At 43.6% G+C, this 13,377-nt stretch overlaps 1 protein-coding gene and 1 long non-coding RNA gene across 5 annotated transcripts in view; one reads left to right on the forward strand and one right to left on the reverse strand.

Moving 5' to 3' along the window:
• LOC116823034 (putative cation-transporting ATPase 13A5) overlaps positions 1-13,377 on the forward strand; it is a 61,701-nt gene that overhangs the window by 14,542 nt on the left and 33,782 nt on the right. For all 4 annotated transcript variants that reach the window (XM_032777350.2, XM_032777351.2, XM_032777349.2 and 1 more), the window contains exons 3-13: positions 611-757; positions 1,410-1,480; positions 1,571-1,651; positions 2,306-2,375; positions 4,644-4,778; positions 6,850-6,922; positions 7,537-7,668; positions 8,288-8,458; positions 10,007-10,164; positions 10,344-10,532; positions 11,780-11,841. In XM_032777350.2, coding sequence (XP_032633241.1) covers positions 611-757; positions 1,410-1,480; positions 1,571-1,651; positions 2,306-2,375; positions 4,644-4,778; positions 6,850-6,922; positions 7,537-7,668; positions 8,288-8,458; positions 10,007-10,164; positions 10,344-10,532; positions 11,780-11,841 — 1,289 coding nt within the window. The remainder of the gene's footprint in view (positions 1-610; positions 758-1,409; positions 1,481-1,570; positions 1,652-2,305; positions 2,376-4,643; positions 4,779-6,849; positions 6,923-7,536; positions 7,669-8,287; positions 8,459-10,006; positions 10,165-10,343; positions 10,533-11,779; positions 11,842-13,377) is intronic.
• The window catches only part of LOC116823036 (uncharacterized), a 17,751-nt gene continuing 14,679 nt past the window's right edge, over positions 10,306-13,377 (reverse strand). Inside the window, exon 3 of the long non-coding RNA XR_004373311.2 lies at positions 10,306-10,451. This is a non-coding gene — a long non-coding RNA (uncharacterized LOC116823036). The remainder of the gene's footprint in view (positions 10,452-13,377) is intronic.

Below are 13,377 nucleotides of genomic sequence, written 5' to 3' on the forward strand. Positions count from 1 at the left end.
CCTAACAAATATGGTTGAACCCGTCTTTTGTGTAATGCATGTTACTAATATTATGAGAGAAACTCTGTAGGATTGAATTTTAGAGAGCTGTATCCACTTCCACTAATTATATCAGTGCAAACACCTAATATGCATTTGATCCCCAATATATGCACTACTTCCCTAATATAGATGCATTTAAAAGAATTAGTAACTTACTTCGTTGTTGTAATAGTGATTAATAACACTGACCACACTAAGCTGTATTGATTAAAGCACAATTTTTACTGGGTTAAGTGCATCTGTATTAGGCATTTGCACTGGTCTAATTAGATCAAATTTAGTTATACTGGTTCTCATTTTCTACTATAGTGAGGCCTTAGTAATACTGCAGCCCTCATTTTGGGAAACACATATTTTCCGGGGTCAGGCAGCATGATTACAATGGGCGATGTTTTAGACTTAGAGTTCATTAGGTGAAGCAGACCATAATGAAGCTCTCTGTTCTTGGCTCCTAACCAAAAGTTCTGTAATTATGTACTGCCAGTCTCTGCCATGGCTTTACACAGAGACCTACACTAAGAATGTGTCATTCCCTCATAGTACACTGAATTTTTCTTTATTCCTCCAGGATGAATTTCAAAAATACACCAGAAAGAAGGTGACCTGGATTGACTTGTCCAAATTGAATCTACTGGTTAGAGATACATCAGATAGTCTCTTCATTGCTGACAAAGATTCTGTCATAAACAGAGCCATAATGAAGCCAGAATTAAAAGTAAGTCATGGATGGATGAATACAGTACGTGGTATTAGATGCAGAGGCGGATGAAAGCTCTTATCTCAATTTCCCCTTGCAGCTCCCATTAACTTTAACTGGAATTATATCCATGCATCAAGGAAGAGAACTGGTCCTGTAATACAGTGAATTGGGGTGTTCTAAAGGGCATTTGTGCCCATAGGCACCGACTTCCCCTCTTTTCCTTGGGTGCTTGACCCCCCCACCTCTGGCCCCGCCCCCACTCCACCCTTTCATGAGGCCTTGCCCCTTCCCAACCCTTCCCTGCCCCCATTCCAACCCCCTCCCTAAAGTCCTCACCCCAACTCCTCCCCCTCCCTGCCCCTATTCCAACTTCTTCCCCAAATTCCTGCCCCGACCCCACCTCCTCTCCTGAGTGTGCCACATTCCTGTTCCTCCCCCTGCCCAGGAGCATGCAAACAGCTGTTTGGCGGCAGCTAGACAGGAAGTGCTGGGAGGTAGGCGGAGGAGCGGGGACGTGGTGCACGCGGGGGGGGAGGGAAAAGAAGGGGTGGGAGGAGAGCTTAGCTACTGGTGGATGCAGAGCACCCACTAATTTTTCCCCATGGGAGCTCCAGCCCCGGAGCACCCACGGAGTCAGTGCCTATGTTTGTGTCATTTGGTTTTGCAGGTCAGAAGCATCCAGGTACAGAAAATCCGGTATATTTGGGATCTCTCTGTGAAGCAGTTCCAGAAAGTGGGGTGAGTCTAATCACTCATTACAAAGTTCTTTGCAGAAGCAAAATCCCCTTTCAGGATATCATTGTTTGAGCTCTCTCATGGTTATCCTAGATCGCTAGATGACAGCAATTCATGTTACGACATACATCACAAGTTTGGAACTGGTCTGACAAGAGAAGAACAGAATATCAGGTACAGTCCACAGCATTTCCAGTCTTTTCGGTATTTCAGATTTAAATAAGCATATGGGCCCAATTCTTTTCTTCCTTACTCACAATTCACATCAGTTTATTGCTATTTACTTCAGTAGTAATGTAAAGTGCACTGATGACATTGAGAGGGTGGATAAAATGAATGCAACTTGCGCTCTGAGGAGTATAGTCACAAATGTCCTCAGTCACAGTAATGTAAATCTGGAGAAATGCCATTGACTCAATGAGGTCAGAATTGGCCCTACGAATGGGAGAAGAAGGGAGGGAGGTGCTGCCATGTTTCACTAGTCTACCAAACCAGGCTCACAGCAAGAGTCAGTGGTAGATCAAAGACTCTTTTTGACTTTTCATAAAACTTTGCATGAGTTGCATGAGACAAATGAACATTGGTTTCAGTGTAATTCCCCCTTGGATTCAATAGCTTCTTGACAGACTTCTGTCTCATTCAGTCATCTGTGTTCTTGATATTACTTTTAAGATACGGTTTTACCATTATGTTATAATGCCTTTTTTTGTGTATGTGAATTCTTCGTTACATCAGAGGTCTGAACTGAAAGAGCTGGGGACCTTCTATAGGGGCATATGCCAGGGAACTTTGATTCTCTGATATTAACCAATTCATGATCTCATACAGGAGATTAGTGTGTGGGCCCAATGCCATTGAAGTTGAAATTCGTCCTATTTGGAAGTTACTTTTTAAAGAGGTAAGCTGTATCTTTATTTTTAAGTCTTGTTATTTGAATCATAGAAGATTAGGGTTGGAAGAGACCTCAGCAGATCATCTAGTCCAACCCCCTGCTCAAAGCAGGACCAACACCAACTAAATCATCCCAGCCAGGGCTTTGTCAAGCTAGGCCTTAAAAACCACTAAGAATGGAGATTCCACCAGTTCCCTAGGTAACCCATTCCACTGCTTCACAACCCTCTCAGTGAAATAGTGTTTCCTAATATCCAATCTAGACCTCCCCTACTGCAACTTGAAGAGATAGCTCAGAAACATTTTGAGAGCAGTATTTCATTTTTCTACCCTGGAATTCAGCACTTGATGCCCTAAATCAGGGGTGGCCAACCTGAGCCTGAGAAGGAGCCAGAATTTACTAATGTACATTGCCAAAGAGCCACAGTAATACATCAGCAGCCCCCCATCAACTCCCCCACCCTGCTCCCAGTGCCAATCAGTCCCTCCCCACACCTCCCAATCAGCTGTTTCGTGGTGTGCAGGAGGCTCTGGGATGGAGGGGGGGAAGCAAGGGCCTGGCAGGCTCAGGGGAGGGGGCAGGAAGGGGTGGAGTGGGGGAGGGCCTGTGGCAGAGTCAGGGGTTGAGCAGTGAGCACCCCTCCCCCCGCCCCCAGGAAACTTAGCGCCTGTAGCTCCTGCCTCAGAGTTGGTGCCTATACAAGGAGCTGCATATTAACTTCTGAAGAGCCACGTGTGGCTCTGGAGCCAGAGGTTGGCCACCCCTGCCCTAGATCCTTACTAAAACAAAGCAGCGTAGAAAAAACTTAATGCTGCATGGTACGTCCTCCCTTTAGTTATGCCAATTCCATTCCTTTAACTACAATGGAGTTATACTGGTATAACAGAGAGGACAATTTGACCTTTCATGTACAGTTAAAAAAAAATGGTTAGATGGCAGATGGAAAAAGAAAAATGTGATTGCTGGGTCTTGTTCTGATCTCATTGACACTGTGGTATAATCAAGAGTAACTCCACTGAGTTACATTAGTGTAAAGCTTCTGTAAGAGAGAAATCAGGACTATCCTACATATGAGCACATCCATATAGGGTGTATCCATACTACTTCAGATTATGAACTCATGGTATCTCCTATGATGAAGCAAACATGAGCAGTACCTTGATGAGAGACCAACCACCTATAAAAGCATAGGTTTCACAGTAAGTGGTGTTGGTGACTGAGTACTTGTCACTGTTCCCTCGGGGTCAATACTAGATTGATACCCATCATGGTGTGAGGAGTCACCATCTTTAAGACAAGGTGTACAAACAATTTCAGGTGTACAATTTCAGGTGTGTATCATAATAATCCAATAGCACTTTTTGCAAGGATAGAGGTTAGCCTAGCATCCTACATTCTGTCTTCTTAAATTCCCTTTGTCAACTGAAATACAGAAAGTATTTTTGACTTTGTATCCTAAACTATTTGTTAGTAATGCTGTGCCCTGCTAAACAGTTGCTGTTTCTCTGTAGAAGTGACTACACTCAGTACTGAGTGCAGGAACTGTAATGCCCAAGAGAACTCCAGGAGAGCATTTTAAAACAGGCTATTGAATTTGAACTTTGCACTTGCATCAAAGTGTGCAGCCTCCTGTGCGATGTTTTTTAGGACTGTGCCTCTAGGCAGGTCTTTGAAAGGTGTAGTCCTTTGCTTTGCTTTGCACAAGGAAGTGTCAGTGAAGGGGTGCCCTGGTGATACTATTGGCCAGGATACTATGGTACTGGCTGAGCGTACATCTTTGTTTTGCTCCTGACCCTTCATTCCTTAGATCTGGATGAATATTTGCAACAATGTGTTTCCATAATTTTCATTCAGGGGTTAAATTTTTCAGTAAATTATTTACTCGGTGCTAGCCTTATGCAGGCAAAGATTCCATTGTCTTCAGTCGGTATGTTGGCTATCCAGAATGGAGCCTTTAGTTTAATGATTGAAGAGAGGGCTACTATCTAGACCGCTTGAGACTACCAATTCATTTTGGAAAAATTACTGCACGGCTATCAGATGACAACTAGTTCTGAGCCAGATCAAGTCAACAAGATGGAGGTGAAAGCTATCAGTCCCCTGAACCACCATGAGAGAGTGTTGGCTTGAACAAGCACCACAATTCTGTTTTAAATTACACTGAAAAGATTCCACGAAATCTACAGTGAAACCTTTTCATCTTATCCCACATGTGAGCGACAGCTGAACAAACTGTGGATTTCTCCTGACTGTGTGATATATTTGTGTTTGCAGATTTTAAATCCCTTTTATGTGTTCCAAACCTTCACTCTGACTCTGTGGTTGAGCCAAGGTTACGTTGAGTATTCCGTGGCTATCATAATCTTGTCAGTCATTTCTATTGGCTTAACCGTGTATGACCTCAGACAGGTAAGGCTGCTACTCATGTCATCAATTTCCCAGTTCAGCCAACAGTAATAATTTCATTTGTCTCAGACACAGAATAAGAAGCAATTTCTGAACTCTGTCCTTTTGGTTAGCTGGTACTATTGCAGATTTCACAAATCCACTGAAGATTAGAGTTGGGCCATCCATGAATGTTGTATCCAGCTTGGAATTTCCCCAATGTGCAAGGGGATTCAGAGCCTGCAAATAACAGGCCTTAACATAAAAAAGTGGCATTAGTCTTAAATTCTCAGACAAGTTAATACATTTGACCCTTTTAGACACATCTACACAATAACTTTACTTTACCTCAGTCATTCTCTAAGGAAAAGGATATTGTGTTTTTCAGATGAAGCCACAAAAATGTTCAGAGTTGGCCTATGCACACAAAACTAACGTGCTTATCCAAGGTTTACCTGAATTGCTTCATTTAGTCTGCATACCTGGCTTAGAATTTATGAATTCAGTCCTATGAGGCACTTGCACACGTTGTAGGACCTCAGCCCTTTGCAGGACCAGGCTGTTTGTGAGACAAATGCTCCTAACATTTCAGGCACTTCCCGCCTTCAAGTCAGGCTAAAAGTGCGGAGAATAGCCTCTTTCCTGTTATTTCAGAGCTGCCAGCCATCTTGGCCAGGCAGAGAACTCTGACTGCAAAAAACTACAACAAGAAAAATAACTCTATTTTCAAAGCTCACGGAACATGCAATTCAGGCATTTGGGACAAGGTTCGGCCAGGTGGTAAAGTGGTTTAATTTGCAGCAGTTTGTCATTCCATGGTTTGCAAACTGAGTGATGTAAGTGCACTGCTGAGGTGGCAGTGGAAGGAGGAGGCAGTAGGAAAGTCAGCTTTCAGGAAAATAAAGTATGACTTCCTACTGACTGTCATCCTGGTGCAAGGGACACAGGATTATCACTTAAACATGTGTAAACCATGTGTAACAAACTACAGTGTGAGTCACCAACAAAAAAATGGCCCTGCATCTTTTACATCTGACCTCCACTGAATTACTAATTCATGTACGTACAAGGATTGAATCCTAGAGCAGGTGATAGTGGGCTCTGCCCTGTTCATTCCCCCACCCACCCCGGAGACTGATGATACATTGTCCTTGCTGGAGTAGATTATGGCACTGAGCTACTTCTGTTTTGTTACTGTCCACAGCACAAACCTCATGCAGGTCTAAGCAAGCATAAGGTTGAAGCAGCACCAGAGTTGTTTGAGGGACCTGCCATTTCAATTGGTGTGCACATCCAGCAGTCCAGCACACCCAGAACACAAACAATGGCCTAGCCAGTGTTCTTGGGTAAGGTCCAAGTCCAAACTTTTAGCATGAAGAGTGACCAGTTTTTGAGCCACAGGGCCCTCTTCCAACTAGTCTGAAGTTTTCATAAGAAAAACACCGATTAAGAAGCCCACACCTATGACTAGATTTTATAAGTAATTTTTAAATTAAGGTGACATATCCCCACTACAATACTGTACACAGCCCAAACCTGTGATAGTTCACCTCATCAGTTTATAACTCTGGACATGCAAATTGCTAAATTGGATTATAACCAGCCACCTGCCATGTAGAGATACATAGCTAAAGTGATCAAAAGTCTAGATTCTCTTTCTGTTTTTTTGCAGTGGTAACCTCTGTAATAACTGGATACTTACACTCAGTTGTTCTATTGAGCAACTTTCTAGCAAGGAAAAAAACGGACCAACATGTGGAAATTCACTACTTAGGGATTGGAAATGTCATTAAAAACAGAGCCTGATTCATTTCTTAGTGTTGCAAAGAGGAGTAATTTTACTGATGTGAAATTGGCATGAGTGGAAAATCAAGTCCCAAAACACTGTACAGCTTGTTCTGCTGTCTAACTGAGGGCAAACCCTTTGAATACATTTCCTGATTGGTAAGAACAGCATAGGGAGTATGACCCCTACGGCTTATAATCCAATGAAGTTCAGTTCCACTCTTATGAAGCTCACTCTTGACCAAAGTATAATGTTTTGCTTGGCACAAGTATTAGTATTTCAACACTTAATTTACTACCCAATCAACAGCAATCAGTGAAGCTGCAGGACCTTGTCGAGGAACACAACAAAGTCCAGGTTACAGCCTGCACAAAGGACGAAGGTGAGCGATGTCCAATTAGCCTTCTTCCCCTCACCCCTTCTAATTCAATAGGGGTCAAACTCTATTGAAGTTTGGAAGTACACAGACATACTTAGGCTTATCTGCTTGCAGATGTATTTCAGTATCAAGAACAAATTGGGTAAAGTAACTCCATAGTGCAGTGACTAGGATGTTAGCCACGGACACGTGAGACCAGGGCTCAATTCCCTGCTCTACTACAGGCTTCCTCACCTCAGTTTGTCTCACTGCACCTTGGGTCTCTATCTGTGCAATGGGGATTACACCCTACCTCCCAGCGATGTTGTGAGGCTGAGTCCATTAGGGATTGTGAGGTGCTCAGATACAGTGGTAATGGGGCCTATAGGTACCTTAGGCAGGTCTCTTATCCAAAGCAATTTATAGACATTAACTAATTAAGCCTCAGAACATCACTTCAAGGTAGGCAGGCAGACAAGTGTCTTCACTTGTACTGCTGTAGATCCATAAGTGCAGTTCCTCTGAAACCAAACAATGGAGTAAAGCAGTTTGGTTGTGTAGTGCAGGCTTTAAAATGTTCCTATGGATCATAACCTGTGTCTAAGTGAACACTCAGTTCATTTTATATTTTACTATAGGTTGCAAAAAGCTGGAGTCTCGTTATTTGGTCCCAGGAGACATCCTTGTTTTAGAAGGAAAGAAGCATTCTTTGCCATGTGATGCTATCCTGATCGATGGAGGTTGTATTGTAGATGAAGGCATGCTCACAGGTATAAACTTGGATTTTGATTGGTCTTTTGTCTCCATGCAGTTCTTTGCTCTCTCTCTGGAGATATGTTTTTATCAATTCTGATTACAAATGGTTTATCCTATATCAGAATGAATTGTTGCAAAATAAGGAAAGATGGTGTTTTGAATAATTTGCAGTCTCCTTAGGAAGGGCTTCTGATTAGTTCTAAACTGCTCAGCATAACTCAATTTCTTACTAAAAATGAAACCAGATCTATGTAATGTATTGTCAGGAACAGGAAATACAGCAAACATTAAAAGCACAAAAAATTGTTTTTAAATGCTCGGATGTTGTAATGTGCTCTGTGTGGGCAGACAATGATACACACACTTCAACAGCAGAACGCAGTGTCGCACATATACACTTAGCCACTATAAAACTGTGTCTATCTGAGGGCAAAGTTTCATCCAAGTCTTTAGATTGAAAACTACCAGGGAGATGTCTAAAGTGCTCGGATGTTAAAAATCATAGCCATCATCCAGTCCATGAATTTATTTATTTAAAAATTCTTGCTAATTGGGTATGTATAAATTGCACATTTCTTGAGTCTGATGGAATTTAAATACACCCTAACTGGAACTGTACAACATGATCTTTAGGTGAAAGTATTCCGGTAACTAAAACCCCTTTGCCCCACACGGAGAATACCAAGTCGTGGAAAACACACAGTGCAGAGGATTACCGAAGACACGTCCTCTTCTGTGGAACAGAGGTCATACAGACCAAGCCCACAGGCAAAGGACCAGTGAGAGCTGTTGTGCTGCAAACTGGTATTTATTTTTGATTTTACTGGTCAGGGTGGTGGGGACCAGATGACCCAGGGGACACATAGTAAAGCTTTTCTCTCTACATCCCTGGTTCAGATCCAGCCCGTGTCAGAGACTGAAAGTTATTTATTCCCAACTAGTGGTTGTGTTTTGGTGGGTCTCAGTCTAGTTTCTAGTGGACAAGGGCCCACATTCCAACCCATTGGTGTTACTGGACTCCCTTGATGGCAGTCTCAGTGGATAGACCTGGGTTTGTCTCCCTCACAAAACCCTGCGGGGGCTCGTCTAGACACAAAAGCTTTAACCAGACCAGTATAAAATGGTACAACCCCCAGTTATATTAGTACAAAGGTGCTTTATAGCAGTTTAGCTATTTCCATATAGGAAGGGAAACAAGATGTCTATACTTTTATACCAGTGTTACTGCATTCACACTAGGGTTTGTATGGGTATAACCACTGCAGTAATCCAAACCAGTTATGGCAGCACAATAACTGTGTGCAGACCAGAACCAGATAAACTGCCAGGACAGCCCAGGAAGCATGGACTGCCACTGCTTGGTGCTGTAACTCTTCCCTTTTCACTGACTAGAGGACCTCCGTCTGCATGGCTGTCAACCTGGCACCTTTCACCACCAGTAACAGCTTTTTAGAAAGAAATCTCACTGTTCCCATTTAAAGTGCTGATCTGTTTTGGTAAATAAAGACTGTTCAGTCCAGCCGCAGTCTGAGTTTTATTTAGTCACAGATGACATTCATCCCCACCCTCCATCACACTCGCAAAGGCTGAGTAAGTTATCTTACTGCACGGCACTTGGGGTGCGTCTCCACTGCGTCTGGGAGGAGCTTCCCATCCCGGGCCAACAGACTTGTGCGAGCAGGGTTCACACTAGTACACTAAAAACAACAGGTTAGATGGTGATTTACATTACAGCTCAGGCTAGAGTTTACACTCTCAAGTCCGTCCTCGCCTCACCCCTCTAGACTTCGGAGCCTGAGCTCCAGCCTGAGCCACAATGTGAAAGCAACATCGACACAACTGTGTTTAGCATGTGCTCTGCTAGCACAAGTCTGTGGGCCCAGGCTGGGAGCTTGCTCTCATAACAGTGTAGACAGGCCCTACAGACTTCAGCCCAAATCCATAGGCAAGGTCCTGTGTGGCTGCTATTCCAGTCCTGCTACAGAATGGTGTCTCCTGCTTCCCTTCTGTCCTCCCAGTATAGGGGTTCCTATAAGCATAGGTACAACAATCTTTTCCCAAATCTCTCCCATCCATGCCTGTGCATTCAGAGCAGGGGTGAAATCTGCCTCCCAGGGGCACAGAGTGCACTGAGGGATCTGCTACAATCACCCATGTGAAGGTGTAAAATGAGGGGTTGTGACATGGAGGGTCTTTGCCTATTGGTGAATTTCACACTACATGAGCTGGCCAGATATTTTGTCCTGCCTTCAGAAAGTCTTTACAATACCATCCATCTCCTAATTCAGTTGTGTTCAACCTATCGTGTCATTAGATTAACATATACAATTTGTGGTGATTGTCTTAATATAGGGTTCAACACAGCCAAAGGCGATCTGGTGAGGTCCATCCTCTACCCCAAGCCCATGAATTTCAAACTCTACAGAGATGCCTTCAAATTCATCATAATCCTTACATTAATTGGCGTGCTTGGACTGATCTATACAGTGTGTGTGTATGTACAGCACAAGGCAAGTAGTAGTAACATGATAATGGAATTCCTTCCTTCTGAACCCTGAGTAAGGCAGCTGTTTGGAACATCACACTGCACGTACAGCTTCTGCTCAGATAGTCCAAGCTTTCGAACATTCAAAGAGTAAAAACAGGTTGAATATCATCAACAGCTCTGTTGTGTTTGTTTCTTCTCCAGAAACCAGTAGCTGAAACAGTGGCAATGGCACTCCTCCTTTTCACTGTTTCTGTCCCTCCTGCAATACCAGCTGCTTTGACAACAGGGATTGTTTATGCCCAAAAGAGGCTGAAGAATAAGAAAATTTTCTGCATCAGCCCCCAGAGGATAAATATATGCGGGCAAATAAACCTGGTTTGCTTTGACAAAGTAAGAAACATATTACAGCTTTTAAAGCAAGATTGCTGCAATAGATTTTAATGCTTTTTGCAGGTTTGGGATTTTGTTCTATTAATGCCATAAACATTCTTAGCACTTTTGTTCTTGCTCACTCATAGCCAAGAAGTCAAATTCAGGCTGCCTCCTCTGGGTATGTTGGACCCAGGACTGGCACAAAGCCTTCCAGGCGGAACCCTCTTCAGGGAGCTGAAGGGGTGGGAGTAGTAGCCACACAGGCATGAGTGCCACCACACAGCCTGCTTGCCAGCGAGGCATGCTCTGTGCCTGCTCTGGGGCATGGTGCAGAGGTACTCTGGAATCTGTGCTTGCCTAGGAATCACCACATATAACAAAGGTGATGGAATTGGTGCTATTCCACATTGACCTGTCTCCAGCCCCAATACAGATTAACTCCTGAAAGCCCAGTTTGTCAAGTGTCCCTGTGGTCTCTGAGAATCTCTTCCTGAGCATGTTCGCAGGAAGAGGCTGGGTTCAACTGCTGTGGAGTCCCCCAACCTCACGGAGTTTGCACACATCACTCCACCTCAGGCAGAAACAACCCCCAGTGCTCTGTGTAGGCCCGTAACTGGATCAAAACGTGGTCCCCGCCCCAGGCGGACACTGCCTCCAGACTGGGCCCAGACCATGGTTCACCCGGACACTGCCTCCAGACTCATCTCTGGATCTTTCTGTGGTTTTTATATTAATTCCGTTGTCTTTTAACATGTGGTGAATAATATACCTCCAGACATTGAAACTCTCCTGAAAACAATGAGCCAGGTTTACAGCAAGTACGAACCAGCGCAATCCCACTGCACTGTGCGTCATTGTGCTAGCTTAGGCAAGCTGGAAATTTGGTCCATAATTTCCTTTTATCCCCGACATTCATGCTTGTGATCTTATACCTCTTTCAACATTTCTGAGATGTCTTGACTCCCTCTGCCCAGAACATACAATTTAATTTTCATGTTTTCAACTATACAAGGCCAGTTCCTGGGCTGAGGTGAACCAGTTCAGCTCCATTCATTTCAGTAGAGCTAGGATGATCTTCACAACTGAGTATCCAGCCTGCTGTAGTTTGTTGTAAATGTATTGTCTGTATTCTTGGTTCTCCTCTCAGTTACACCAGTTTTATACTTTCATGACTGACTTCTGTGCAGTTTGATGTACACTAGCGTTAGTCAGAGAATCAAGGCCTGAACCTCTAATAAAATAATCAGATGTTTGTTTGACCCTAGACTGGCACCCTAACAGAAGATGGACTGGACCTCTGGGGGCTGATCCCTTCAGAAGGAAGCCGGTAAGGATCTTTGTCCACAAATGGATTTTGCATTTTGGGATTGTGCTTAGTGATGAGCAGATCTTAGATATATTGTCAAAACAGCCAAGAGTTCATCTGAACCTTACCCCTAAGGGAGCTTCCTCATATGCCCAGCTATAGGAAAGAGAGGGGCAATGCGGTCTAGTGACTAGGACACTGGCTTGGGAGTTAAGAGAACTGGGGTCTCATCACAGCTCATTCCCTGGCCTGATGGGCAAGTTGCTTTGCCTCTTTCACTTCCCTTGTTGTCTTGTCCTGTCTAGCCAACCATCTGTTGCCCAAACAACTTTAAAAATAAATGAAATTGCTACTTAGGCCACTGTTAACATCCAGACCACCCTCAACAGACATACCTTACCAGCCAAACTCATCAGACTGAAATGTTCGGACTCCACCTTGATGCGACAAACTGCATTTCAATTCCTGTTCCAAAATGCTTTGAGAGCCTGAGGTGACAAGTGGCATGTAATTGCAAAAGGTGTTGATTATAGCCAAAATCAGCTGTTTATTGTTCATGCCATGGCTATAAAAAATCATTTAAACCCCACATTGCACTGTGCATATTCCATTGGGCTCAAATACATTTGAGGAGAGATTAGCTGCCCATCATCTTTCGCAGGGGATCAGCATATGCATTATATCAACATCCCAGACTTTAGCAGTGGTTGCCAACATATTGGGTACTTCGGCACAGAGGAGATAACTGTATCATGATGAGTGATAGAGTGAGCCAGAAAGCTGCAGCGATATATAGTGCCAGCGTAGACAAGCCCTAAGAGATTCTCACAGGACAGAGAGACAATATCTGATGCACATTACATAACATTAATTAACAAGTGCCACCCAATAAAGGATTATTTGGTAAGATTTTCCTGTATTTAGCAATACAATCTCTACCTGGCTCTTGGCCATTAACTAATAGAGGTTGCATGCACAATTCTCACCAGACAGAACATTTTGTTTGGCAGAAAGCTCAAAAACCACAACAAGGAAAATAGCCCTAAATAATGTCATGATTATTTCACTTGAGTTAACTGTGTAGTTCAAGCAGCAAAGAATCCTGTGGCACCTTATAGACTAACAGCACAAGAAGAAGAACTCCACATGGACTCCTCCTGAGGGTCGAAATGACAGTCTGGACCTATACATTGAATGCTTCCGCCGACGTGCACAGGCAGAGATCATGGAAAAACAACATCGCTTGCCTCATAACCTAAGTCGTGCAGAAATCAATGCCATCCACAGCCTCAGAAACCACCCTGACATCATCATCAAAGAGGCTGATAAAGGAGGTGCTGTTGTCATCATGAACAGGTCTGACTAACAAAAGGAGGCTGCCAGACAACTCTCCAATACCAAATTCTACAGGCCACTTCCCTCAGATCCCACCGAGGAATACACTAAGAAACTGCACCATCTGCTCAGGACACTCCCTACACTAACACTGGAACAAATCAGCATACTCTTAGAGCCCCGACCAGGGTTATTCTATCTACTACCCAAGATCCACAAACC

Source organism: Chelonoidis abingdonii, chromosome 8 (genome assembly GCF_003597395.2).
Source record: "Chelonoidis abingdonii isolate Lonesome George chromosome 8, CheloAbing_2.0, whole genome shotgun sequence".
In the NCBI taxonomy this organism is placed as follows: domain Eukaryota; kingdom Metazoa; phylum Chordata; order Testudines; family Testudinidae; genus Chelonoidis; species Chelonoidis abingdonii.